Below are 27,450 nucleotides of genomic sequence, written 5' to 3' on the forward strand. Positions count from 1 at the left end.
TATGTGTGAGTTCAGATATGTCTTCATAGATATAGAAACAAGCTCATCAGCGATGGCTCACGTCTTAGGTAGACAGGCAAAGTGAGGGATAGAGGCATGACGAGGGTTTAGGGAAGATGAATCGGCTTACCGGGGCCTGGACGCTGTGGCTCAGCGGTAAAGCCTTTGCCTGGCATGTCCAAGGCCCTGGGCTAGATCTCTAGCACAAGGCAAGGGATGGCGAAGCAGCCTAGCTGGAAGGTTGAGACGCTTGGTTTTCCCTAATGTAGGCCAGAGGGGGAAATTAGAGTGCTCCTGTGCTTTGGCACCGCATCCCTGGCCTGGGAAAGTGTGGCTCAGTAAACCAGTGTCAGCGCTTGCAAACCTGGGAGCGCAACCTTGTCCTCGATCCTTCCTTCGTGGTTTGCCGTGAATTGCTCCTCACTTACAGCCACTCTTCTACACGAAAAGTCTATAAAAGGTGATAAAAGATGGGTGACATGTCCAAGTGGCGCTGTCCTCATACAAACATCTATTTCCTTGTTGACTCTGGGAACGTGGTTGCTGTTACAATGATCTTATTGTCTAGATACATGTTTCCACAGACAGCTAGCTGAGGCCCACCCAGCAACGCCTAGCCCGCATGCCTGGAGACTTGTCCGTCGCGTTTCTGAATAACAAGACAGTGAGCCTTTATGTGTGGTGGTGAAGCTTCTTGTTTGCCGTTCAGACCTCTATTCTGTTGGGCAAGGACAGTGTCTCACACTTGGATTGGGCTGTGCTCAAACCAGTGACCCTCCTGTCTCCATGCCCCTTATCGGCGTTACGGGGCACGCCTGTAACACCACGCCTGGCTTCAAGTTATGAAGGCTTCATTTTTTTTACATGGTTTACATTTATGTGAAGGCTCCAAGTAAGGGCTGGGGAGATGGCTCAATGAGGTTCTCTCCGTGCTTACACGGAGCCATCCTCTGACCCAGTGGTGGTTCCTCTTGGGTGAAGTATCAATAGACTAATCTCCTAAGCGGATGGGTCAGAAAATGACGTCTCAGAGAGACTGGATGGCTGAAGAGTCACACCGCACGTTTATGGGGGCCCACAGAAGCCGAGATCCCTGTGGCCTCGGAGGGCGTGCAGGCTGGCCAGGGCTAACCAGGTTTCTCGCACAACTCTGAGAAAACAAACTGCTGTCCCTTGACGTCTTTGGGGCTGTAGGTGCCCAAATCCCTTGTATACACAGTGAAGTGTTTACTATACCTTGGGGAGTATAGTAAACTCTGTTACTATATATATATAAACTCTGTCACTCTGCCACACTGTCACTAGACTAGCTACTAGCAAACAGATGCTGCTTCACTGATTACGGAATGGTGACACAAGTCAGGGTGCTTGGTGTAGGCGCAACACTGTTTCTTGTTTCTGTCCATGGCAAGCCTCAGCCTCCTGAGTACTGAGAATACAGGCATGTGTTAACATACCCCGCCATATGCAAGTTTTTGAAAATATTTTTTGGCGCTCAGTTGGTTTATTCCACCAATAGAGTCCAAGTGTGTAGGGTGCAATCTGCAGCTGTCACTGTTGTATTTCAGCATATTTTAATCACATTTATGTGTGCTTGTGCGCGCATGTGGGTGCACCATGGCACAGGTGTGGAGGTCAGAGATCAACCTGAAGGAATCAGTTCTCACCTTCTAACATGTAGCTTCCTGGGGCTCAAAGCCAGGTTATCAGGCTTAGTAGAAAGTATCTTTTTCTCACTGCGCTGCTGTGCTGACCCACTGTTCTCTTACCAAAAAGTAATTTGTATGGGTTTGCAGAGAGGTGGTCCAGGAATGAACTGAATCGTTCTTCCTTCTTAGCGATCAACATACTGTGTTGGCTAAAAATGGCTGTTTTAACCATCATTTTGACTTTTGATGTAAACAAATTGAGTCTGGAACCAAATGACATGTGGATTTGACCCAGCCCTGCTACATTAGAAGTAGATTTAACTTTGTAAGATTACATGTTAAATATGACTCTCAGATTAATTATCATAAATTAATGAGGGCTGGAGAGCTAGCTCAGTGGCTAAGAGCACTTGTTTCTCTCCTCAGGGACTAGAGTTCAGTTCCCAGCATCCACATGGCAGCTTACAACTGTCCATAACTCCAGTTCCAGGGGGCCTGACTCTCTTCTGACCTCTGCCGGCCAGGCACAAATAGGGTGCACACACACACACACACACACATGTGTATATATATTCAAAACAGTCACACATAAAATACAAATAAAAAACCTAATATGCATATATTAATGAAACCAGAGTTCTTTGAGTGACTGAGATTTGTGCTTTATGTAAAGTTGCTGTTTCAAATGTTATGGGGTTTTTGTTTGTTTGTTTGTTTGTTTATGTTTTCTTGTGGCTGGGTATTTCAGGCTGTCTGGAACTCACTGTGTAGCCTAGGCTGGCTTAAAACTTCCAGTGGTCCTCCTGACTTAGCTTCCCAAGTGCCGGGATGCCAAGTGAGCCACCATGCCCACCTCTGGAATCTGATTTCTTTCTTTGTAATGTTTTAATCTGTGTTGCAGGCACAAGCAGAGAGTCAGAGGAGACGCTCCTGTTTGCCATTGCACAGGGCGAGCTTCCTGGGCCTTGTGCTTCTAGAATTTTTGTCTCTCTCTGCTTCCCATAGCACCATAGGGATACAGGGACTGCAGATACTGCTCCCTGATTAATGTGGGTTCTGGGGTTGAACTCAGGTCCCCAGCTTGTGTGGCAAGCACTTTCTTTACCCAGGGAGCCATCTCTCCAGCCCTCAATAGTCCTTTGAATTGGTAGTTTTCCTGTTATGTCATTTGGATTTTCCTTCATTATATGTGTGTCTCATCCTGTGAAAAGCACAACTGCTCTTGGGGCTGGAGAGATGGCTCAGCAGCTAAGAGTATTTGCTGGTCGGACACAGTAGCGCACACCCGTAGTCCTAGCACTCGGGAGACAGAGCCAGGCAGATCTCAGTGAGTCTGAAGCCAGCCTGGTCTACAAAGGGAGTCTAGGACAGCCAGGGTTACACAGAGAAACCCTGTCTCTAAAGACAAAAACAACAAAAAAAGTACTTGCTGTTCTTACAAAGGACCTGCGTTTGATTCTCAGCACCTACATGAGGCAGCTTATAACTGCCTGTAACCTCAGTTCCAAGGGACCTGATGCCCGATTCTGGCCTCTGCATGCCTGTACACCTGCGGAATACATACACATATGGATAAAAATAAATTTAATGCCAGGTGGTGGTGCTGTACACCTTTAATCCCAGCACTCTGGAGGCAGAAGCAGGAGGATCTGTTAGTTCGACGCCAATCTGGTCTACAGAGCGAGTTCCAGTACAGCCAGAGCTACACCTAGAAACCCTGTATCAAAGAACAGAAACAAATAAATTTAAAGTAAAACTGGCCATTCTCTTCCTTGTTTTATATTTACGCTCAGCCTTTTCATCAATTCAGTTAACAGCGCCAGTTTTGACTCCCTCTCTTACTCCAAGCCCGTCTTGCTGGACAGTCAGTTTTAAAACTGTTTTCATCTTCCATTCCCCCCTATGCTAACATGAACTTTGATTACCTCTCACTTAGACAGTTGTAGTATCTTCCAGTAATTTAGATTTATGTGTGTTGCTCTTAGCAAGTTATACATTGCCACATATTTTTTCTTTTTCTTTGTTTCCTTCCTTCCTTCTTTCCTTCCTTCCTTCCTTCCTTCCTTCCTTCCTTCCTTCCCTCCATCCCTCCCTCCCTGTCTCCCTCCCTCCCTCCTTCCCTCCTTCCTTCCTTCCTTCCTTCCTTCCTTCCTTCCTTCTGTTTCTTTGACAGGTTCTCACATATCCCAAGCTGGTCAAGTTCACATACAGCAGAGTGTGACCTTGACCTTCTGATCCTCTTGCCCCCCTTCTCAAGTGCTTGGCTTGCAGGCGAGTGCCACCATGCCTGGCTGTGTGCTAGAGGTGGGACCAGGGCTGCATGCATACTGGGCAGTATTGTACCCACTGAGCTATGTCTCGGCACAGGCTGGATTCTTCTGGGAGAGGGTTTAGCTCTGTAACCCAGGCTGGCCTGACACTTGCGGTGTTCCTCCTGCCTCGTCATCTACAGTGCTGGGAAATCAGGCATGCACCACCATGGCCAGCTGAAATAATCATTTAGAACATGTTACTTGCCCTTCCAGAAACTTTCCGTGCCCTGATTCAGACTGCAGTGCACGGCAGAACTCTTGTCTTACAGACGGGAATGTTAAAGCTGAGGGAAATTTTATTTGCCTTAAAGGTCATGCGTATGAAGATTAGCCTCCATGTCTGTTCCCTCCCTAGCTCTTTCCACTGTTGGACTATGGCCCAGATTCTCCAGCGTGGTTTTCGAAACTCTTCCCAGCGTGGCCTCATCTAACTCTCTTCCTTGGGAGCTCCAGCTGCCCTTCCCACCTCGGAGGCTCCTCTGCCCTCACTTTCAGATTCTTTCCATTCTGCAAATCCCAAGCCAAGCGAATGTCTTTTCCTCCCACCGAGCCAGAGGTATGCACCGCCTCTGACCACATCCCTGCCTTGTGCGGAATTGTGCAGATGTCAGCAGAGTCCAGAACTGGGAGCACTCTCTGAGAGGGGCTCTCTGTTCGTCTTTTAGGATCTGTTCTGCGCATGGCTCAGACATAAGGTGTGCTTCTCCTGACTTTCGGCTACAGTGAATATATAACAAATTTCCTTGGCACGTTGGACAAAAGTAATCAAAACCATGAACTTGAACTTGGGAATTGCTTTTTTTAACTTTATCATCTCTAATCCCCCAAATAATACATCCAGGCATGGTAGCAAATGCTTGTAATCCCAGCACTGGGAAAGCTGCAGCAAGAGGATTGTGAGTTTGAGGCCAGCCAGAGAGATCTACCTAGCAAGACCCTGGTGTATGACGGCCTGGGAGTGCTGCTGGCGGTTTACGCTGCACATGCATGCGCTTTGCGTGGTGCCCTAATGGGCTGCCCAGCAAGTCTCAGCCCCTCCCGCCTCAGCCTCCAAAGCAGCTGGGACTGTAGCCTTGCGCAGCCGCGTCTGGTTCCGTGATTTTCTTCCTTACGAACAGCTTTGAGAACATGCTTTGTTTATTTTTTCTCTTTTATCCATAATCGTTCACTGTAGAAGAACAGACAACATTTATACTCACACCCACATTGGAAGCATAATTTTTCCAAATGTTGTCTTCAAGTGTTGGTCAACATTTCCTGAGTTTGGCTCGAAGGGTAAGTGCTGTGGTTTCCCGTGCTGACGCGTAGCTGGATTACCATGAATGCTGCTGCTGATTGATGAATCTGTCAGCCACAGGCTGGGAGAGCAGACACCGAGCGTGCCTCCTGCCTTGTTTGGTATGCTCAGGTTGAGGTCACATGAGCAGTGTTACCGTACAACTCACTCTAGAAGGAGACATTTTTTTTTTAAAAGTGTGAGTGTTGTTCATCTTATTCATCCCATTTTTATGAATTCTTTTTTAAACCTAAGTTTGAGATAAAAGCACAAGCTTTACGTGGTGAAAGCAACAGCTGTGCTTGGATATACCCAGCTCTCACACCAAGGCTCTTGGTCGTGACTGGGATGCTACCTTCCAGCGTGAGACCTGAGTCACTGAAAACACAACTGTTACTTTCAGAGAAGGCTTTAGTTGGAAGACAGAATACGGCACGTGGGGAAGTGGGGCGTCTCAGAAGGTCGGCGGCCAGCTGCTTTTCATTACAAGGCTTCCAGAGTGCCGGGCCCGCACACCGCTATGGCCAAGGCCGTGGAGAGCGGCCCTGATGAGTGCAGTCTACAGATGGTCCTGCTCTGTGGTTGTTAAGAGGACGGTTCTTTTATCTGTACCTTTTCCCCCTATTCAAATAAGGAAGTATTGGCATGATTCTGATCTCCTCTTTGGGGCAAAGGTTGGAACTCCTTTGGTCATTCTAGGGCAAGAAAAGCCAACCACCAGGTTAGGAGGTGGGGACTGAGTGATGTCAAGAGTACACTCTGTACGTTCTAGAGCTTGAAGGGATTCCTGAAAAGAACGTTAAGTGTATAGGATTTACCCTCTGAATTTAAATACACACTTCCCCAGCCATTAAAAGGCTTTATAATTAGGATAGTACATTCCACTTAAAATGGTCTTCACAATACCAAAGTGTGCCTAATATTTAAGATATATTATCTCCTTAAATATACAGGAAAGTCCTAGAAAGACCAATGATATCCTCCTTTTTCATCTGAAGATACCAAAGCTAAAGAGATTACGTGATTTAAAACATCCTCACAGTGGTACGCCCACACACAGGGTAGGGTAATCATTCGCCCCATCGCCTTCTCTTACCCCCCTCCCAGTGACCCCCTGCTTCGCCCTACCCGTTCCTCTCCTGGTTTGTGTCTTACTAGTCAAGAGGTCAGCTCTCGTTTGGTTGTCCTGGGAAGGGGCACACGCTTGCCACGGCATGCTTGCAGTGAGCCAGAGGACCCCTCTGGGGAGTCGGTTCTCTCCTTCCACCATATAGGTCCTGGGGTTACACTCAGGGCACCAGGCTTGGTGGCATCACCTCACCAGCTGCACGTCCTCTGTGTGTGTGTGCGTGTGCGTGCCTTGTGCAGGTAGCCACAGCGGCTGTGTGCTCATGATTGCGGCAGCCGAGTCACATCCAGAAGCCAGCGTTTTGTGGCCCTGCTGCCTGTCCTCTGGCGCTTACATTCTCCCCCTCCCCTTCCACAGCGGCCCCTGGGTTTCGGAAGGTGTGGTACAGATGTCCAGCTTAGGGCTGAGGCCCACACGCTGTACTCCCTGACCATCAGCACTGTAACAGGTCTCTGCTCTGCGTTAATCATGGCTGCTGTGAGAAGATGCTTCTCTGACGCACACTGAGACCAGCACTGCTCTGTGGCAGTTTGTCCACTTGTCCATTTAGCAAAACATCAGTGGTGCTTTCCCTCTGGGGCCCAGCCGTGGATTTTGGCCAAGCTTACAGCACCAGACATGAATTTCCTCCTATAGAGGAGACCTCAAATCCAATCAGGAAGTGATTGGTTAAACCCCTCCCCTAGCCAGCATCCGAAACGGTCCTGCCCTGTGGCCCAGGTGGCCATATCCTGCCTGTCAGGTTGGCATCTCAGCACATAGGCTTCATGGCTTGGTAAGACAGCTGATGGCATCTCTTCCCAGTGGCCTGCTCAGCCCCGTCCCGAACTGTGAATGCTAGGCAGCAGGAAGGCGGCTCCCGGATCAGCTCTACCTGGATGCTGGCATCCTGCATCCAGACTGTGGTACCTTGAGCAGTTGGTCTTGACGTCTAGGGTTAAGAGCAGCGGTGATGGCCTGTGTTGTTTCGGGGTGTCTAGGAACTTCTGTAACCATTGCTTGTGTGTGGGGCGTGTCCTGTACCTGGAGAGATGGCTCAGGGGTTAAGATCACTGTCTGTTCTTGCAGAAGACCCAGGTTCGATTCCCAGCTCTGACATGGCAGCTCACAGCTGTCTATAACTCCGGTTCCAGAGGATCTGATGTCTTGTTCTGGCCTCCACAGGCACCAGGCGTGTATGCACAGACATACATATAGGCAAAACACCCCGACACATAAAATAAAAATAAAAATAAAACCAAAGCAAATCAAACCCCCCTGGAGCTTCCGGGAGCGGCATTACCCAACCAAGCAGGGTGCCCCCACCCAAACTAAAATAGTGGGTTCCCTTTTGGTTGATCCTCCTCCTCACCCCCACATTTCCTCTGTCCCCCAAACCCATTTACCCCCATCTTAAACTTTCCGCCTGTGGTAGTCCTCCATTTTACTTTCATGCCACATGAGTTTCACTGCCCACCCACCAAAGACTTCCCCCAACCACTTTGTCATTTATTGTCAACACTTTGACAGGTCCCATGGCTGATGTAAGAAGAAGCTTCCCTGGCCCAGACTGGGCTGAGACTGAGACCCAGACTCACACATCGCTCTCATGGCTCCTTTCTTGCCCCCTGGCTTCTGTGGGCATTCACTCCAACTTAAAAACGTAAATCTAAAAATTCAAAGCTAGGATCTGCGTGTGAGAGGGAGCGGAGTAGGTTGCCCACTCACTCAGGATAACGATTTCATACTTAAGGCTCCACCAGTTTTAAGTAGTTTGTATCCGTTTGTCTGCTCTGCAATGTTGCGGCTGGAGCCCAGAGCCTTGCTCCTGCTAGGCAAGCTCTCTGCCACTGAGCTCTCTGCAGAGCCTAGCTCGGGTTTGACTCTGAGATGGTGATTGTATCTCCTGGGACGTTATTCCAAAGAGGGGATGATTTCACTCCAAATGTGGCTTTGGAACCAACTTAAGTTCAGAGAAAGGCCAGCTGATGTTAGCACAGTAGGGCCAGTGATAAAATGATGGAACTGAAAAGGGACCTTAGAGATCATCTGTTCTGACCTCCTTTTACAGGAAACTGTACCCCAAAATACTGACGCATCTGATGGAGGTCACACAGACTTGGGAAAGCAGCAGAGGACTGTTGACTTGGGCTCCCTCGCTCTGCTCATGCTGCTGCCCACCCCTGAGTGCTGGGAATCGGGTCCTGCATTTAACACTCTCTCCCTTTCTCTGCTCCACAGGTGTTGCAGAGTCTGCAGACAAGATGGAGTCAGCTCCCTTCAGTAGAAGACAATGGTCTTCCCTATCACTGAGGGTGACAGCCAAAGAACTTTCTCTTGTCAACAAGAACAAGTCGTCGGCTATTGTGGAAATATTCTCCAAGTAAGTGCTGGTCCTGGTCCAAAAGGACCGTCTGTCTGGAGCGTCAGGAAAATTGGTGAAGCAGGGTAAAACGGATGGCTTGAGCACCCCTGGATTTGCGCCCTATAGTCCACTGTAAAGAAAAGAAAGGGAACAACAAGAGGGGCCCTCTTCTGTCTTTGAACTTTTGTTTAACTGAGGGAAAGAAAAAGTTACAAACAAACAAACAAGCAAAAGATTCTTATAAAATACATAAGTATAAAGCAAAATGTTAAGGAATGGAGTGGAGCGCAGTGCGGGGCTGATGAGGGAGCAGGGCCCCGGGTGTCGCTTATGGCCGCAGCTGTCATGGAGTGTGCTTTGTTTGGTTTCACTCATTCCTTGGTTTGCTTGCTTGTATTGTAGCCCAGGCTGTCCTTGTGCCCACTCTTCAGTTGACAATGACTTTGAACTCCTAATCCTCTGCTTCGCAAACGCTGGGGTTATAGGTGTGTGCCACCATGCCTCGTTTTTTGTTTTATACTTTTTTTTTTTAACTCTCTACTCTGTAGCCCAGGTTGGTGGCCTGGAACTCACTATGTATCCCAGACTGAGTTTGAACTCATGAACAAAAGTCTTTCCCCAGCTTCCTGAGCGCTATGTTCCACAGTGCCCTGTGAAAAAAATAGTATAACTTTTATTTTTCAGTGCCAAGGTTCAAACCCAGAGAGGCTCACACATGCCAGATACCCACTCCACCCCTGAGCTGCATTCCCCTCCTATAAGAGTTCAAATAACATTTAAAATTAAGCTCATCAGTTACACTTGTAGCATTTCAAGGCTCTGACAGACAGTAGGGTTTGGCAAATAAAGATTTAGTGAAACACAGACATCCATTTGCTTTTGTGCTAAGCCAGCAGAGACCCTGGATGTAACAGAGGCTATTACCTCAAAAGTGTAAAACTATTTCCCATCTGGCCCTTTAAAAAAATGAGAAAATATTTGCCAGCTGGGTGTGGTGGCCAGCACTGGGGACGCAAGGGCTAGAGGATCTGGGAGTTGGAGGCTATCTTGGTCTACAGAAGGAGTTCCAGGATACCCAGGCTACACAGAGAAATCCTGTGGGGGGGTGGGAACGGAGACCTTCCGCTTGAGAGCCTTTCCTGCCCTCTCTGCGTCTGTCTGTGCCCTGAAGAGCTCACAGGGAGCACACACGTGCTAAAGGGATGGTCCATACAAGCCGCCACACCAGAAAGAACAGCACTGCCTCGGTGGGCAGAGCCCAGCTCAGGTGGTGGCCTCACCGGGCACTGCCCGGGAGCTGCTGCGCTCCCGAGGAGAGTGAAAACGTCAAGGCAGGGATCCAGGAGCTGTGTCTAGGATCTAGTTAAATGCCAGCAGGAAGTTTCTGTAACCAGTGTTGCCTTTTCTTTGACAACAAATCCCTGTGTGCCTGCTACGTGGCAAACACTGCTCTCCTGAGCTGTCTCCCGGGGTGGAGTGGGGGCTGCGGGGGATGGAGACATGACACACCACACGCATGGACACACATACATATATATGGACACGGACACAGACACACACACAGACCAGATTCAATTCGTCCTTCTGTTTGTAATGCATTCTCTGTTGCTGCAATTTTATGTCAAAAAGTGTCCGTCTCCCACAAAAAGGAAACAAACGCATTTGAGGTATGACATGATGAAGATGGAAAGCTGTGAAGTCTTAAGACAGACCTGATGTAAAGCTTTGCTGGTGAAACAGCTCAGCAGGTAGAAAGAACAACTCATCTAGAGTAGTTATTAATAACACAATGCCCTGTTCTGTTTAAGTCTTGATATACATGGTAGCTGGTGCCTATGCTCCCACAGTCAGGAGGCTGAGGCAGAAGGATCACTGTTTTGAGGCCAACATCAGCTACATAGTAAGACCCTGTCTCAAAAAACAAAACTCATGGCCTAGAGTCAGAGATCTGGAATTCCAAGCGTTTGGGAGTGTGAGGCATGAGGATCGCAGCTTCAGGGTCTGCCGGGGGTGCAAGCTGAGCTGAAGGCTAGTCCGAACACGTTGCTAAGACCCAGCCAAATAAGTGAACTGGGCACAGGCTGCGGGCCTGGAATCCCAGCACGTGGGAGGCGGAGACAGGAGGATCACTGCCATTCTGGTTCACGCAGAATTCCAGAATGGGGGCTGGGGAGAGCTCAGTAGTTAGGAACGCTGACTTGTAGAGACCACGTAAAACAGGGTGGAGAGAGGACAGCAAAAACCTTCTCTAGGTCTGGGCCCCAGACTGGTCTGGAGTGTTTCTGTCGGGGGGGTCTTCGGGCTTGGGGACGCGTGTCTAACTCTCAGCACAGCTACGTGGTCTTAGTCGGTAAGCACCATGACCGGCCTGAAGCAGCTTGTGCGCAGCTCATAGACCCTGTCTATGCCGGGCAGAGTTGTAGGCTTCCTCAACCCCTTTCAGCCAATGAGGTATGAGCCTTTTACTGCACTGTCTCCTCTGTGTTTTACATGCTCTCCACATGGCGGCTCTTCCAGAGGATCCGAGTTCAATTCCCAGCACCCATGGGCCACATCACACTCTATAAACTCCAGTTTATCGAGGGCACCGACACCCCCCATTGGCCTCCGCCAGCACCAGGCACACATGCTGTACACAGACATACGGGTGACGTAAAACAAGCTTAAAAGGAATTCCAGGCCAGCCAGTGCTTCGTCGCTCTAGGGGAGTAACTCAACAGTACAGATTTGCCTGCCCTGCCCAGCCTCACTAAATCTGTAAAACTCACAGGCTAGAAGAACGACAGTATTCTGTTTGTAACTATCTAATGTGGGCTTGTCTGTCCTCAACTTAGCACCAGCTGGGGTGCCTCCCAGGCTGGGGGCTGCGGAGTCTGAAAGCTCGCTCGCTCCTCACTCACTCACTCTCTCACTTACCCTCTCTCTCGCTCACTCTCTCACTCACTCACTAAATAAGAAGTTGACGCTGGCTGCTGTCTGGAAGCAGAGCTGGAGCCAGGGCTAGAGCACCTGCACACGGCCAGTCCATGTGACCGCTTGGCTTGGCGGCTGGGTTCCACAGGCAGAAGCCCTGAGAGGAGGGGGGCAGCAAGAGGAGAGGAGCTGGAAGCTCTGTGCCTGCCCATGACCTTGGCCTTGGAAGCCATACCCTATTGGGCTGCCATAGTCTCAGAGGTGAGGCACTGAGGCTGGCTCCTATTCCAGAGGAAGGGGTGGAGTTTGGCTCCATCTTCTGGTGGGATGGATGGCAAAGATATTTTCAACCTTTTGAACCTTTTTTTTTTTTTTTTTTTTTTTGAGACAGCTTCTTAGATCTCATGATGTAGACCTTCAACCTCTGGGTTCCCTGTTGCTGCTACCCAGATGCCAAAGCCCAGCACCCACCACCGTGCCTGGCACTTGTCCCCCTTCTCAAGTCCTAGGGATTGAACCCCAGAACCTTGGGCATTCCAGGCACGAGTTCTACCACCGAGCTACAATACCAGTTCCCTTGAACACGTTTTTTAACCCATCTTCTGTGGGCCTCTGAGGCCTTCCTGGAGACTCTACTTCTGTGTGTCTGCAGCAGGGCCCAACTATCTCAAGGGGGGTCTCCTTTGTTTTGTTGAGACATTGTCCCTTCCAGGCTCAGGCTGGCCTTGAACTTGCTATGTAGCTGCAGATACCCTTGAACTCCTGCCTCCACCTCTTCCCTGGGTTATCCCCCCTCCCCCTCCCCAGGGAGCTTGAGCAATCACTGATAGTGTAGGTGGTGGCCTTGCGAAATGAGACTGGAATGTAGCGCCAAGTGAATGAGGAAAGGAGTGGAGACTGGGCGTGACAGTAGTAAGGCAAGCGGGAAAGGGCTGGTTCGGCTCAGTTAGGCCAGATGGTAAGCTTGAATGCTGTGCTGTGGTTAGGGTTCAGTTGGATCAGCAGCAAGATGCAATGGAAAGTTTTCGTGCAAGAGACCGACAAGATGAAACTTGTGCTTTCCCAAGATGCCTCTGGCAACAGCCTGACAGATTTATCGGAATAGTGAGAGAGCCGTATGGTGGAGGCAATTAATGGGGCTTTCATGGGAGCCCAAGTGAAAGCTGCTGGGGTGTGGGGGCCAGCAGGAATGGGAAGAAAGAAAGGGATATGAGACAGCACAGAGATAATGATTAATGGGCCTTGGAAACCCCCGCCTCTGCAGAGAAACTGCTCTGCGTTCCTACCCGTCCTCATCCTCAGGCCCCTGCAGTTGACTACCCTTGGCTTCCTCACAATGTGAGTTCTGAGCCTGAGTAGTGGCTGCCTGCTCCTTCTGCACACGTGTTCCTGAAATACCTGGGGTCAGGAGTCACAGCGGCCGCTCTCCTTCATCACCAGTTCCAGCTCCCGTGGTTTGCCCTGTCTGTTCTCAGGTCCCCAGGCCTGCTCTCACTGAGCCCCTAGCCCTGCTAGCCCTCACTCTGCTGCAGTGAGAGGCACGCCAGGCTTCAAGCCTCACTCCTGCCTTCAGTGCGCTCACTAGCTTGCAGCATGGTCTTTTTGCTATTTCCCACTGTGTGTGCATGTCTCAGTCATTTTAGGTAAGGCGTATTTTCCTTATGTAATATAGTAATCTTTTTTCCTCCTCCAAATGTAGATGTTTTGACAACCAAAAAAAAAAAAAAAAGGTAAAAAAAGAGGCAGGAGAAAAACCAGTAAGGTTCTCCATGTTTCTAGTTGCCGCTGGCACCAGTGAGTCTTTGGTTCACGTCACCTCACACTTTAAAATTTCTTCATCTTCTCTACTTCTCATGTCTCTGCGCCCCGCCTCCAGCTGCCAGCTACTGTTACCCGAAATCCTTCTCAGAAAGGACAAGTTGGCAAAGCGCCCTCTAGAGCCTCTGCTGCTGCTTGCTGCATTCCCCTGTTCCCACAGGCTCCAAGCCTGAACCTCACCAGGATTGCCCTGTGACCAACCAACATGGTCCCTCACTTCCGTGACACTCACTCCCCTCTGCTGTTTGTTTTTGAGCATTTAGGCAGAGGCAGACCGGTCTCTGTGGGTGCGGGGCCAGCCTGGTCTACAAAGGGAGTCCAGGACAGCCAAGGCTACACAGAGAAACCCTGACTTGAAAACAAAACAAAACAAAAAAACCCTTTATTTAATCTGGTGGGATTCCATTTTGAAAATGAAAACCTGAGTACAGGGGCATAGGAAATAAAATATGAAAGTATTCGGCAAAGTGGCTTCATTAGAACCTGAAGTTAGTATATACTTGCTGTTGCAGGCCAGTATTCGGGTCAGGGAACTTGCCTTGACTGGGGGTCTGGGGCTAGCTGATTGGGAAGGCTGACTCAGTCCTCAGGCTGTGAGGCTGAGTCCTCTGTCCTTTGTCCCTGCTGCGTGAGGTGCCTCTTCCTGCAGGCCAAGCTCGGCCCTCATGCGCCTCCTCCTGTACAGTGACAATGGGGTCTCCCTGGCAAGGAGACCAATGTTTGGTGTGAGCCGAGCGCACACTTTTCCACAGACCTAAGCTCTCAGCTGCTAGACTCCTGGTGTAAACGTTCAGCACTTCCAGCCCTCACGAAACCTGTGGGAGAGGACCTTCGTCCCTGTTTTGTAGTTGAGAAACCCTGCTCGGGTGAACATTTGAGTTGTCTTTCTGTTTAGCGTTTTTTCCTCCCTGGGGCATTTATCTTAACACGTTGAACTGGTTTTGAGAGATGAATGGAGTTGATTTGGTGGGTTGGGAGCGCTGCAGGACAGAAGGGGAGCAGAAAATAAAGGCATGGAAACGGGACAGCCAGGGCTGGAGAGGTGGCGAGAAGGTTGGGAGTGCAGACTGCTCTCCCAGAGGACGGGAGTTCTGTTCCCACATCAGGTGACTATAGCTCCAGAGGACACTGTGCCCTCTTTAGCCTCTCTGAGCTCACGCACACACATGCGTTCACACACCAATAGTATTATTAATGATAAAATCCGGAAGTGGGACAGGCAGTGCTACCTACCTAAGGCAGTAAAATGAAGGGCTCAGACTGGATTTCCTTCCCAGGTTTCACGTTAGATGGAAACATTGCTTAAGTACTTTAGAGTTCACCCACGATGCATTCCCAAAGATGGCTAAGGTACTACTTGTGTACTTATTTAAAGATCTACTGTAAAGTCAGTAAGTAAAGTTAGAGCAGAGCCCAGTGGGGCATGCTTTTAATCCCAGCACTTGGGAGGCACAGGCAGGAGCTGTGTGAGTTTGAGGCTAGCTAGCCTGTTCTGCTTAGTGGGTTCCAGGACAACCAGGGCTACATATACCTCTCAAAAAAAAAAAAAACAAACAATTATATCTATGGGTGTTTTGCTTGCATTCATGTGCACCACATGTGTGCCTGGTACCCAAACAGGCCAGAGAGGGTGTCAGATGCCCTGGAACTGGAGTTAGAATCAGCAATGAGGGGGCTGGAGAGATGGCTCAGCGATTAAGAGCACTGGCTGTTCTTTCAAAGGTCCTGAGTTCAATTCCCAGCCACCACATGGCAGCTCACAGCCATAATTTTCATTGTATATAAAATTATAAATTTACAAAACCCTGCTTTATAAATCATTGGCCCTGGCGTAAGAAGGCTCCTAAAGGGCAGTTTGGAGAGCCAGCTTTGGTTCCCTTCCCCGTGACCTCAGCATCATGTGATACCTTTCTTGATAAAGGTTTAGCTGAGCTGGCCGAGTTTGCTTTCTTTGCCCAAGTTTCCTGTTTGACTCCGTGTTTTAGAAGTTAAAGGGAATCTAGCCCTGTTCTTTTTCAGCGGTCTTCCCCGAGGTCTTCAGAAGAGGCTCCAGAGCCAATTCGGGAGAGATTTAAGGGCTGAGCCAGCGCCCTACACTGAAGTCTTTTCATATTTTAGGTTCCGAGTAGGACAGCACTAGAAGGAGGGTCCTGGGATGAGAGTGTGAAACTACACCTGCCTAACCTTTGTCCCGCTCCAGCAGATAAGGAACTTGAGGGCTCAGCAGCCCTGACTAAAGGTCACTCGCTAGATGTGAGCCTGATCAGCCCAGTGCACTGACCCTGCGGCCCCCACCCTGTGTCCTCACCTTTTCATGGCCCCTACTGATCCAGCACACCTTCACTTCTGAATCCCTGTGCGAAAGAGGGACAGTGTGTGTGTGTGTGTGTGTGTGTGTGTGTGTGTGTGTCCTTATTTAATGATAACAGTGAAAAGGGCTTTCAGACCGCTCCCCAGGTGACTTCCTCTTTTGCTTCTCTTTAACATTTTCGTGGTAAAATTGTTTCAGGAGAAGATATGTTGCCTAAACTTTGGGAGTTCCCAGGTTCTCTTCTTTCGGTTCAGAGTTCCCTTTGCTCTATTTGAGCGCATACAAGCAAGAGTCATGGCTCAGGAACTCTGTTTTCTGGCCTTAGAATTACGTGAGGCACTGTTATGGCTCCCCAGATAATTTTAGTATCCTCTGTCAGCTGCCTGCCCCACAGCTGTGCATCAACGAACAGTTGCGAGATTCCATATGTGAGGGGTAGGAGAGCCCAGGGACTGTGAGAAGGGAGGAGGGATGGGAGGTTAGGGATTTGGGGGCTTTTTGTGAGCAGGTTTTAAAAGGTAGCCCAGGCTGTCCTGGAACACACATCCTCCTGAGTGCTGGGATTGCATCAAGTGCTACGCTTGTTCAGAGAAATGTCATTGAAAATCCTTTTTTAATCCTTTGAGTTTTCAAAGGGCCCTCCCCCACTTTTCCAGAGGAAGTGTGAGGCCTGAATTCTGGTGTTACACTCAGAGATGGTAAGAAAGCCTAGTGGTAGAGCACTTGCCCCACACAGGTTCAGGCCATAGGTTTAACTCTGGACAGGGCAGGAGGGTTGGGTGTATTGGGCTTCACCAGCCTTCATGGCGGAATGTTCTCAGAGCCAGAAGGAGGAGGCTAGCCAAAGTAACAGAGAAAGCCCACCTCAAGGAGAGGGCTATGGGGAGGTGGCTCACTGGTTAGGAGCACTGGCCGCTCTTCTAGAGGACACGGGTCTATTTCCAGCATCCCCTGGCAGCTCACAGCCATCTGTAACTCCAGTCCAGGGGGATCTGATGCCGATTCTGGTCTCCTTGGACGCCAGGCAGCATAAATGATGGGCAGCATTTAAAAGACAAAAATGAGGCCTGGTGGTGGACACCCAGCAGCCAGGGGTGGAAATAGGAGGGGGCAGCCTGACCTACATAGCATGCTCAAGGCCGGGAAACCTATTTCACAAAAGAAAACCAAAGCCGGCAACCACAGTGTTTGCTATGTTAAGATCTGTACTTCTCTTCTGGCTGAGGGCAGGGAACCTCCGAATATTTATCAGCCAAGCCCACTGTAAGAACAACTTAACAACTCCAAGCCTGTGCGCTGATTGCGTCTGGCTCTCTGTACTGTATTATTGCTGTAATAAACAGTAGATGATTGTTCACAGGGTGTGGAAACACAAGTTCAAGGCCCTGTCTAAGTTGCAGTTTAACTACAGTCCACTGTGTTTCTCAGTTCCTACTTAAAACAGTCTCTTAAGTCATATTGGTTAAGTTGGAGAAAGCAAACAAACAAATGTACAGAGACATTCACCAAATGTTTTCAGTGGTGAAAAATCGGAAATAACTTAAATGACCATTAAATAGCTGAGGTTGAAGCTGACGGTTTGTGCCTGTAACCCTAGCACTTGTGATGACGGCAGGAGGATCAGGACTGAAGACCAACCTCCAGTACATGCCACATTTCAAGCCTGGGCTACGGGAGACCTTGTCTCAACAAAAGGAAAACAGGAGCAGCCGTGGGAGGAGGGGGTGGTAGCAGTGGTCATGGTGCCAAGACTGAGTTCTGTTTCTCGTGGAAGACAACTGCCAAGATTGACGCCGACATCTGTGTTGCTAGGTTGAGGAGATATTTCTTCCCTGGCGCCCCTGTCAGTCTCCTGGTTTTCCTGCATCTGTCTGTTCCTTGCCGTTCTCCTAACTTAGCCCTCTTTGAACTGCTAAGGGTTAAGTTGCCAGCACTGAGCTCTGGGTATCTTCTTGCACTATCCACTCTGCATATGTCAGTCCTCAGATGGCCCTGTGTGGGTGACCAAGGCCTCCATGTTGGTGGCTAGCTCTTGAGTCTCTCCTGAGCTCAGATGTCTGTGTCTAATTGCTCCCGCCTGGATGAGCAAGATGTACAAACACATATTAAATATAATAATTACAGCAGCCACCACTGGACTCTCAACACGGCTGACAGTGAACGCTTGATTTTTCGTGATTTCTCTCCGACTTAGAGTTATCGGTACTGGGCCGGAACACCATGACCAAGCAGCTTGGGGAGGAAATCAGCTTACAGTTCCACATCACTGTTCATCACTGAAGGAGTCAGGGCGGGAATTGAAACAGGGCAGGAACCTGGAGGCAGGAGCTGACGCAGAGGCCGTGGAGGGGGCTGCTTACTGGCTTGCTCCTCATGGCTGGCTCAGCCTGCTTTCTTATAGCACCCAGGACCACCAGCCCAGGGATGGCACCACCCACAATGAGCTGGGCCTTCCCACATCAGTCACTAATTAAGAAAATGCTCTACAGGCTGCCTACAGCCTGATCTTGCATTTTCTCAATTTCAGGTCCCTTCTCTCAGATAACACTAGCTTGTGTCAAGCTGACAGAATTACCCAGCGCAGTTCCCAGAGTTGCTCCCTTCAGAATTCCCCTCACAGCAAACGTTATTTCCACTGATTTATTTTAGAAACCCGAGACTAGTTTTTTTGTTTGCTTGCTTGCTTGCTTGTTTTGTTTTGTTTAGACAGGGTCCCACTGTGTAGCCATGGCTGTCCTGGAACTCATAATGTAGACCAGGTGGCCTAGAACTCAGAGACCCATCTGCCTTTGCCTCCGGAGTGCCAGGCTTAAGGCTGTGTGCCACCAACACCCGCTTTGAGACGCACTCGTGGCTGGCTTTCCTGCTCCTCTCCCGCCTCTCGTTGGCAGCTGTTGGCTACATCTCTGAACTGCAAGTCCGTCCACCATTCTCCTCCAGTGCTGCCTGGGCACCCTGGGCAGGTCAACAGTGCTGCCCACGACTAAGGACGGTCCTACTTCCAGGCCCCACCAGGCTGTTCTCTGCAGAACACTTTAAGACTGAGTTATTTTTTACTTTACATTTTGCCTGCATGTATGTGTGTGTGTGTGCCATGTGTGTGTACCATGTCCGTGCCTGGAAAGCCAGGAACAGGCATCGGATCACCTGGAAGTGAGTTAAGGTTTGTTCACTTTGTTCATTTTGGATTTTTTGATTTATTTATCTTTATTTTCTGTACATTGGTGTTTTGCCTGCATGTGTGAGGGAGTCGGATCCCCTGGAACTCCCACTGTAGACCAGGGTGGCCTCGCTCTCACAGAGATGGCCTGCCTCTGCCTCCCTGAGTGCTGGGATCAAAGGAGTGTGCCTCCATCCTGGAAGCCTCCATTTTGGTTCATTTCGTTTTAGGCAGTGCTGGCCTCTAGCTCATTCTATAGCCAAGGATGACCTTGAACTTCTGCTCCCCCTGCCTCCACCTCCCCAGGGCTGGAGTCACAAGCGTGTGGCATCAGCTTTGGCTCATGGTGCCCTGGTACTACACAACCCTGGGCTTTGTGCGGGGTTAGGCAAGCTTGCTGCCTGAGCTTTCCTCTCAGCCCTAGCCTGGCTCTTTATTAAGTTGTTTCTTTTTCCAGGTCTGTTGGGTACTGGGCAGGAGGGCAGCACTGCCCACACGCTGAGCTGTTCATTAACAGTCGGCTCTTTTTCTCTGATGGACTCAGTACTGTGGGTGTATGTATTGTTTAGAGTTCTTTCTTTTTTCTACCTCAGAGATCAAATCCAGGTATTTACAAGGCCTAAGCAGGAGCCACACTACAACCCTGCATGGCGTTGTTCAGATTATTATATAGAAGGTTCTTTATCACAATGATTGATGGTGCATGAGTGTGTGGCCACGGGGATGTTTTCCAAGGTGCACATGTCGCAGCGTACACACGGAGGTCAGAGGACACCCTTTGGGAGGAGGCTGTCTTCCTTTACCGTGTGAAACCTGGAGACTGAATGTGTCAGGCTTGGCAGCGGGCACCTTTACCAACCGCGCCGTTAGCTGGCCCAGCTGGGGGTGCTTCTGTGTTGAATTGCAGGGTGTCTGAAACAGGAATTGTGTCAGCTTTGGCTCTTTTCTTTCAGTCTGTCTTCCTTTTTTCTTTCTTCCTTCCTTTCTGTCTGCTATCTCTCTGTTTCTCCTCTCCCCCTCCCCATATCTGAGAGAGGGCCTCACATAACCCACGCTGGCTTTGAACTCCAGACAGTCTTCTTACAGGCTGGAGATTAAGCTCAGTTGTAGGCAGCTTGCTTGGTAAGCGGGAGGGCCTGGATTTGCTTCCCTGCCTGGGCCTCGTGAGTGCTGGGACTAAAGATCTGTGCTATCACATGCAGTTGTTTTCTTCTTCTTTTACGTTTTTCCTGCTGTTTGGGACATAGTGGACACCAGAAACTATTTCTTTTGCTTCCCTTCCTCTCCCTTCACTTCCTTCCTCCCCCTTTTCCTCTCTTCTTCTTCTGGTACCAGGAATTAAATTCAGACTCTATGTATGCAAGGCAGGCTATATACACACTCACACCCTCTCTTCTCTCTCTCTCCCTCTCTCTCCCTCTCTCTCCCTCGTGTTTTGCCTGCATGTGCGGCTGTGTGCCATGTGCATGAAGTAGCCCCAGGAAGCCAGAAGGGGGCATCAGATCGCCTGGGGCAGACGCTGAAGATGCTCTGAGCATCTCTCCAGCCTCTCAACCCTTTTTAAAAGCTGCCTTTAACCCCCAGTCCTTCTCCCTCAGCTTCTGCGGTGCCTGGAAATACTTATTTCCTGAATGAAAACTTTGACTGTTTTAAATTTCTCTCTGAAATTAATACAGAGTACAGAATTCATTTTGTGTTTTGTTTTGTTTTTTATTGTATAATCTGGTTATTAAGCCCTTGTTAGGCATGTAAGTTCCAAATGTTATCTTCCATTCTATGGGAACCTTTGACTCTATGATACTGTTCTCTGGTGCACACAAGTCTTTAATTTTGTTGAAGTCCAATTCAACTATTTTTATTTGGCTGCTTGATCTTTTGATATCATACCTAAAACGTCAATGTCTTAGCTGGATTTGGTGGGCACGTACCTGTTCTACTGGGAAGGCTGAGGCAGGAATGAGTCAAAAATCAAAGCCAACCTGGGGTCTACAGTTAACTTCTATTTTTATAAAGAAGAAGGGAGCCAGGTGCAGTGGCACACACCTTTAATCCCAGCACTCAGGGAGGCAGAGGCAGGTGGAGCTCTGTGAGTTGGAGGCCAGCCTGGTCTACATATAGAGTTCTGGGCCCGCCAGGACTACATAAAAACATAAAGAGACCCCGTCTCAAAAAATCAAACCAACCAAACAATAAAAACAGTCATGACCCCATATACCTGTAACCCCAGAGCAGGGAGGAGCAGAGAAGGGACTGTCGCTGGCTCGCTGCCTCCGAGTTCAGGGAGGGACCTTTTCTGAGGGAGAAGGCAGAAAGTGATAGATGAAGACACGCAGTGTCCTTTTGTGGCCTCAGTGCTTGCCCTTGTGGGGATGTGCACCTCCGCCCACATGCATACATCCCCCTCAGATGAAGAGGTGAAAACCCCACACCATCAAGTTTGTGTAAGGGAGCTGGGTGACTGTGTCTTTCATATCCTTTTCTCAGCTTGGCCTAAGTTCAGGCATTGCCGACAGTGGGACTACATCACAGACATGGGCCAAGAGCAGCTCAGATTTCAGAAATGTCACTCTGTGTGAGGGTCTGTGCATTAGAGTTCATGGAACCCTGTTTTTAGTTAACTAATTCCAAAGGGTTTTTTGGTTTTGTTTGTTTGGTTTGTTGTTTTAGATTTATTTATTTATTATGAATACAGTATTCTGCCTGCATGTACACCTGCATGCCAGAAGAGGGCTTCAGATCCTAGTATAGATGGTTATGAGCCACTATATGGATGCTGGGAATTGAACTCAGCACCTCTGGAAGAGCAGCCAGTGCTCTTAACCTCTGAGCCATATCTCCAGCTCCTGATCTGGTTTGGTTTTGAGACAGGTCTCATGTAGTACAGGTTGGACCTAAACTCATAAAGTATCTGAGGATGACCTTGAACCCCTGACCCTCCTGTCTTGACATCCAGTTTACATCCAGTTTGTACAGTGCTGGGGATGGAGTCCAGAGCTTTGTGGGTGCGGCACACACACCCGGCTGACCTCCATCTGCAGCCCCTTGCCCTGCACAGTTGTTTCTCACATTCTACCTCATCCTCATGAATCACCTGTCATGTCAGAGCATGTGACTGTCCCGAAGGCCCCATGAAGAGTGGAGCTGCTCTGATTCCCTGCCTTTGCCGAGAGCATTGAAGACAGATGCTCGCAGGAACAGGTGTGCAAAATGGTGTTCTAAAAACGGAGAGAGTAAAAGTAAAGTTTAATTTGAAGATATCTTTTTTTTCTCCCTTCTCTGAAGGTACCAGAAAGCAGCTGAAGAGGCCAACATGGAAAAGAAGAAAAATGTAAGTACTCAGCAGCCCAGGGCAGGTGGAACTTAAGCGGGCTGTGTGGCCCGGCCACCTGCCCCTGTGTGTGGCTTGGGTGCCATGTCAGCTGAGCTGGGCATTTGCGCCAGCGTGTCTGGTGTGCAAGCCATTTGCTGGGAGACGTTGGCTTGGGTTCAGGGAATCCTATTTTCAGTGTTTTACTTTTGAAACAGCTGCCCCCTTTTTTTTTCTAGTACTGAGGAAAGGATAGAAGGCCAAGTGCTTTCTAAGTTAGTAAAATGACCAAATGAGAGCAGCTGAGAGGAGAGCTGGTGCCCCCCCCTTCCCCACACGGAGGGGTGTGCGTTCAAAAGGAAGCCTGGCAGCTGTGCCCTCGGCTGGATTCCCTGCTTGAGCCTGACCCCGTCTAGTTAGCAAGTCCGGCAGGGGCCAGGTCCATTGAACCGCGTGCCAGCCTGTCTTCTCTCCCCGCTCTGCCAGCCTGTCCTCTACTCTCCTGCTCTGACTCTCTGTGTGCCCAGGCTGACTCTGAACTCATGGGCTAGAGAGGCCCCTTAAGACCGTTCCCTGTGGCTTTGCTCTCTCTGGAGAGCGGTAATAACTGGGTCTCCAGCTAAATCTTCCTGGGGTTTGAAAGCTGAGCTCCCCTGTACATGAATAGAGAAAAGCATTTGATTGTGGTGATTTGTGCCAGTAATCCTAGCACCTGGGAATCAGAAGCAGGAGGATTGCTGCTAGTTTGAGGCCTACCTGAGTTATGTGATGAGTTCTAGACCAGCCTTGCCTGCAGTGTAAAAGCCTGTCGATAAATAAAATAATGATGAAAAAATTTTAATTAAAAAAAACAAACCCTGTCAAAACAAAAACAGAACAAGAGAAAAGGCAACATGATCCACCCAGCAGCCGGTTGCTCTTGCCTTTTCTTTCCTGCCTGTTTCCCTACTTCCTCTGTTTTTCCTTTTACTTGTTTCATTAACAAGTTTTCTGTAGGGCACCTACTAGGTGCTAAACCGTAGACTCTAAAACTCTGGACTACATCTTCTCAGGGACGTTCATCCTAGTGGAGGAGATAATGACAGAAAAAGCCAGGTAGAGACTGTTGGCTCAAGGGGCTGCAGAGGGAATTGGGGTGTGGCCTCTCTTCTGGAACCTGTTAGGTAACCCAGATTTGAGGTCAGTGCCAAGGAGAGGAAAGATTCAGGCAGAAAGAGCGTCGTATGCAGATATCCGGGGAAGGCGGAGTTGGTGTACTTGAGGATTAGAAAGAGAAAGTTCTGCAGGATCCGCAGGGAGATTGGGGCTCTTACTCTGACGTGAGAGAGGACTTCAGGGGAATGTGCAGAGGACTGATGTGACCCAGCTTACGCTGCTGAGGAGCAAAGAGGAGCGAAGGACAGTGTTGGGCTGGAAACGGAGCCCGGTTGGCCAAGGGCTCATCTAGCTCTGTGAAGCCCTGGGTTTGGTCCCAGTGCAGAGAAAACCAGGTGTGGAAATGCCCAACTGGGGATCTGAAATTCAGGGTTATTCTTAGCTGCAGAGTGAGTTCAAGGCCAGCCTGGGCTATGTGTTGAGACTGTCTGAAAAGAAACAATTGTAATGATTTAGAAAAGAAATTATGAACTGCTCGGCATGGTTATGTACACCTTTAATTCCAGTAATTGGAAGGTAGAAGCAGGCAGATCTCTGTGAGTTCAAGGCCAGCCTGGTCTACAAAGTAAGTTCCAGGACAGCCAGGCTACAGAGAGACCCTGCCTCATCCCCCCAAAAAACCCATTCAGTGGCACTTGTATGAGGTGTGTGGTTTAAAGGTTGGAAGGAGGAGGTCGGGGTGGGGGGCAGTAGAAACAGCAGGATGACAGAGAAGTGGTTCTTTTATATCTTCCTGTCTTCTCACTGTGCCTTCCTGAGCTGTGTACCATGCACCCCGGCCATGCGTACCCATCTCCGTACATCCAGCCACGTGCACCCAGCCATGTACACAGCCATGCACCCAGATTCTGGCTCCTGCTTTTCTGGCACCTGTCAGCCTGGGGATTTCTCCCCTCCGTGCCATCTGTGTGTGCAACCCGGCCACTTTGGCACGTGTTCCGTCTCAGAGTAGACGCTCTCTGCCAGTCTCTCCGAATTGCTGGTGCCTGGTGTACCCCACTTCTACCCTGAGCTGTCGAGCCAGGAGCTGGGCTCGATCCCTGGTTCCCCAACCCTGTCTGATTCCTACATGACCCAGCCAGTCAGCTGCACTGCTCTCTTGGCCTCCACTCTTGGCTCCCTCCTGCTCTTGCCTCCCGGCTCCTGTCTCTCATCTCTCTCCTTCCCCCTCTCCTTACACAACCCTGTTCCGTTCACTGGGCATGTTCGGTCTGGACTCTTCCAGATGCCTGGGCTGTGTTCTCCCAACGCCAGCCCCCGAGGAGCAGTCACACCCTCCTGTTAGTCAGCATAGAAACTTGCTCTCTGGTCATGGCTGCCTTTGTTTTGAACTGTCCACAGACAGTGTCTTGCTCCATAGCACAGACTCCTGCTTCAACCTTCCAGTCACTGGCGTGCAACCGCTGTGCCTGGTTCCTCTTCTGGCATCATTCCTTTCCCTTATTCATTTTCTTTTCTTTCTTTCTTTGAGATATGACTCAGTCCTCCTCAGCCTCCCAAATTCTGGGATTACAGGCTTCGCCACCATGCCTAGCTTTACAGTGTTTCACATAGCCAAGGCTGGCCTTCAACTCTCTAAGCAGCTGAAGCTGATCTTAAATTCTCCTCATCCTCCTGCCTCAGCCTCTGCCAAGGCTGGAGCTACAGGTGTGTGCTGCCAACCCTCTACCTTTTAAAATACTGACCCTCCCACCCCCGACAGGATTTCCACATGATATAGCTCACTGGTCCAGCATCTTCGTCTCACAGACAGGAAAGAAGCGACTGAGTTCTGGCCCCTGGAGGCCGGATGGTCTCACAGGAGGGCACCCTGTGCCTTACCTCTGTGTGACCTCAGGCTTGCTGAGTACAGCGGATCTGGGGCAAGGAGCTGCTCGCAGAAAAGAGGCTCTGGAAGTGAAGCAGCCACCGTGGCCCTTGAAAACTCGGAGCCTTGGCGGCTTGCCGGTGATTTAGGAAAAGCTAGAGCCTCGACAGGAATGGCGGCAACCAGAGTTTGACCTTAATCTGCGCTGTTTAACCCCTCCTTAGAGAGAGAACAGGAAGAAGAACAGCGGAGCCCAGGCGCAGGGCGGACCACTGTGCTCCACTGCAGGTGTGCAGAGCCGTGTCATTCTTCTGTTTTTACTATTGCAAACATGCGTGTTTGCATGTGTGTCCTGGGGATGGATCCAGGCCCCGCACACTCTGGGAAAGTTTCTTAGCTTCATCCTCAGCCCTTTATCCCATTTCAGTCTGAGACAGGGTCGTGCTGAGTTATCCAGACTCACCTTGAAGTCACTCTAGCCCAAGGAGGCCTTCAACTTGTAACCATCTTGTGTTAGGCTCCTTCGTAGCTGGGGTTACAGGGCTGTGCCATCAAGCCTGGCAGTACCCATTTGATAATGCTACCACCACTTACCAGAAGCCTACCGATGTCAAATGCTATACTACATATATCAGTGAGGCTCACAGATAAAGGGCACAGTAGCCCTCTATAATAGTTTATAGAAACTGGAAAACGTGTCCAAATTTGATTGGTTAGATGGGGTAAGATTATGCAGATCCCACACGTGAATTGTTATATAAAGAATAACAAGCAAGGAAAGAAGTAGGTTATCTATGTAAACGATTACCCCACGGTAACCGCGGGCCTCTCGATCCAACGTTCTTTCATTTTTGGCTTCATCTGTTCTTTCTGTTCTGTAGTTCTCTTCCCTGTCTTGGCTCGTCTCTAGTCCTAAAGACGTGGGTGGAGGATTGCCATGGCCCGGGTGGCTCTCCCAGGGGTGCTTCAGGGCGTGGGGTCTTTAACCATGTCACGCCTCACTGCCTCGTGCGTCCCCTTTGTCTCCCACCTCAACACTCTCGAAGCTGCACCTTTAAGAGCCCATCCTCTTTTATGTATTCTGATTGGGGTGTGTGTGAGCATGTGTGTGTGCATGTATGTTTGTACATGGGCACACATGTACATGCGTGTGGAAGGGAGAGCAACCTTAGGTGTTGCTCCTCCTGAGGCACCACACACTTGGTGTTTTGAGGTAGCATCTCCATGCCTGGCCTGGCGCCCACCAGCTAGGCTAGCCTGGCTGGCCAGCAAGCCCTAAGCACCTCCCTGGCCTGCCCTCCTGGCACTAGCTTCACACGTGTGTGTCGCTATGCTCGGCTTTCTGGTTTGTTTTTGTTTCTGTTTTTTGAGATATAGTCTCACATGCTAGCTAAAAACTTGTGGTCCCCCTGCCCCAGCCTCCAGAGTGCTGGGATTACAGTCCTTCTCTTCCTTCCCTAGCAGGAGCTCCTTTTTGCTTAATTAAATTTATTTCTGAAAAATTTGCCAATAAAAAAATAACAAGCACTGAAATGAATGAGCCCCAAAGTCTGTGGGTGTCAGTGAAATGCTACGCAGACAGAATAACCATTCCAAAGATGCGGAGCCTCGCATTGGATCTCACCCTCTGACTATCAGATATCTTTATGCACTTACCCACCACCAAAAAGGAAAAATCATGATACAGTTAGGACTAGAGAAACAATATGCTTTATGCTGCTAGTAGCTATTTCAGGGGGTGGGGTCAGAAGGCAGGTGACGGACACAGCAGAGATGAAGCAGTTTTGAATAAAGGAGGATTTGCACGCCCCCTGAAGGCGCTCTCTAAAGGATGTCTTCCGTCCAGCCACGTCTGGGACACTGCTAGTCCTCCACCAGCCAACCCCCTCTGTGCTTGTTCCTCGTAACAGAGAGGAGAGTTTCACTCTGCTAATGGGAACAGCAGCTTTATTTAGTTCTCACTTTGGCTTTGTTCTCACACTTGTTATTATAAACATGTACTTATTAGAAAAGGAGGGCATTCGTGCCGTAAGTCGCTCTTTAGGGAGAGAGCTCAGTAAAGGGCTGGCCTTGCAGACGTGGGGATCTGAGTTCGATCCCCAGAATCTATGTTTAAAAAAGCAACGGGCTGTGGGAGCACTCACTTGCAGTCTCGTCTCTGGGAAGGCTGGGGACAGGAGAATTCCCGGGGCTCGGGGTCCAGCCAGTGTCTAAGCTTACTGACTGAGTTCCAGGGGAAAGAGAGACATCTTTAGAAAAAAGTTAGGTA

The 27,450-nt window shown here is 49.6% G+C and overlaps 1 protein-coding gene across 1 annotated transcript in view; it reads left to right on the forward strand.

Moving 5' to 3' along the window:
- Positions 1-27,450, forward strand: part of Lima1 (LIM domain and actin binding 1) — an 88,958-nt gene that overhangs the window by 24,833 nt on the left and 36,675 nt on the right. Inside the window, exons 2-3 of the mRNA XM_021634974.2 lie at positions 8,587-8,728; positions 22,195-22,240. Coding sequence (XP_021490649.2) covers positions 8,610-8,728; positions 22,195-22,240 — 165 coding nt within the window. The 5' untranslated portion in view covers positions 8,587-8,609. The remainder of the gene's footprint in view (positions 1-8,586; positions 8,729-22,194; positions 22,241-27,450) is intronic.

This window comes from Meriones unguiculatus, chromosome 8 (assembly GCF_030254825.1).
Source record: "Meriones unguiculatus strain TT.TT164.6M chromosome 8, Bangor_MerUng_6.1, whole genome shotgun sequence".
In the NCBI taxonomy this organism is placed as follows: domain Eukaryota; kingdom Metazoa; phylum Chordata; class Mammalia; order Rodentia; family Muridae; genus Meriones; species Meriones unguiculatus.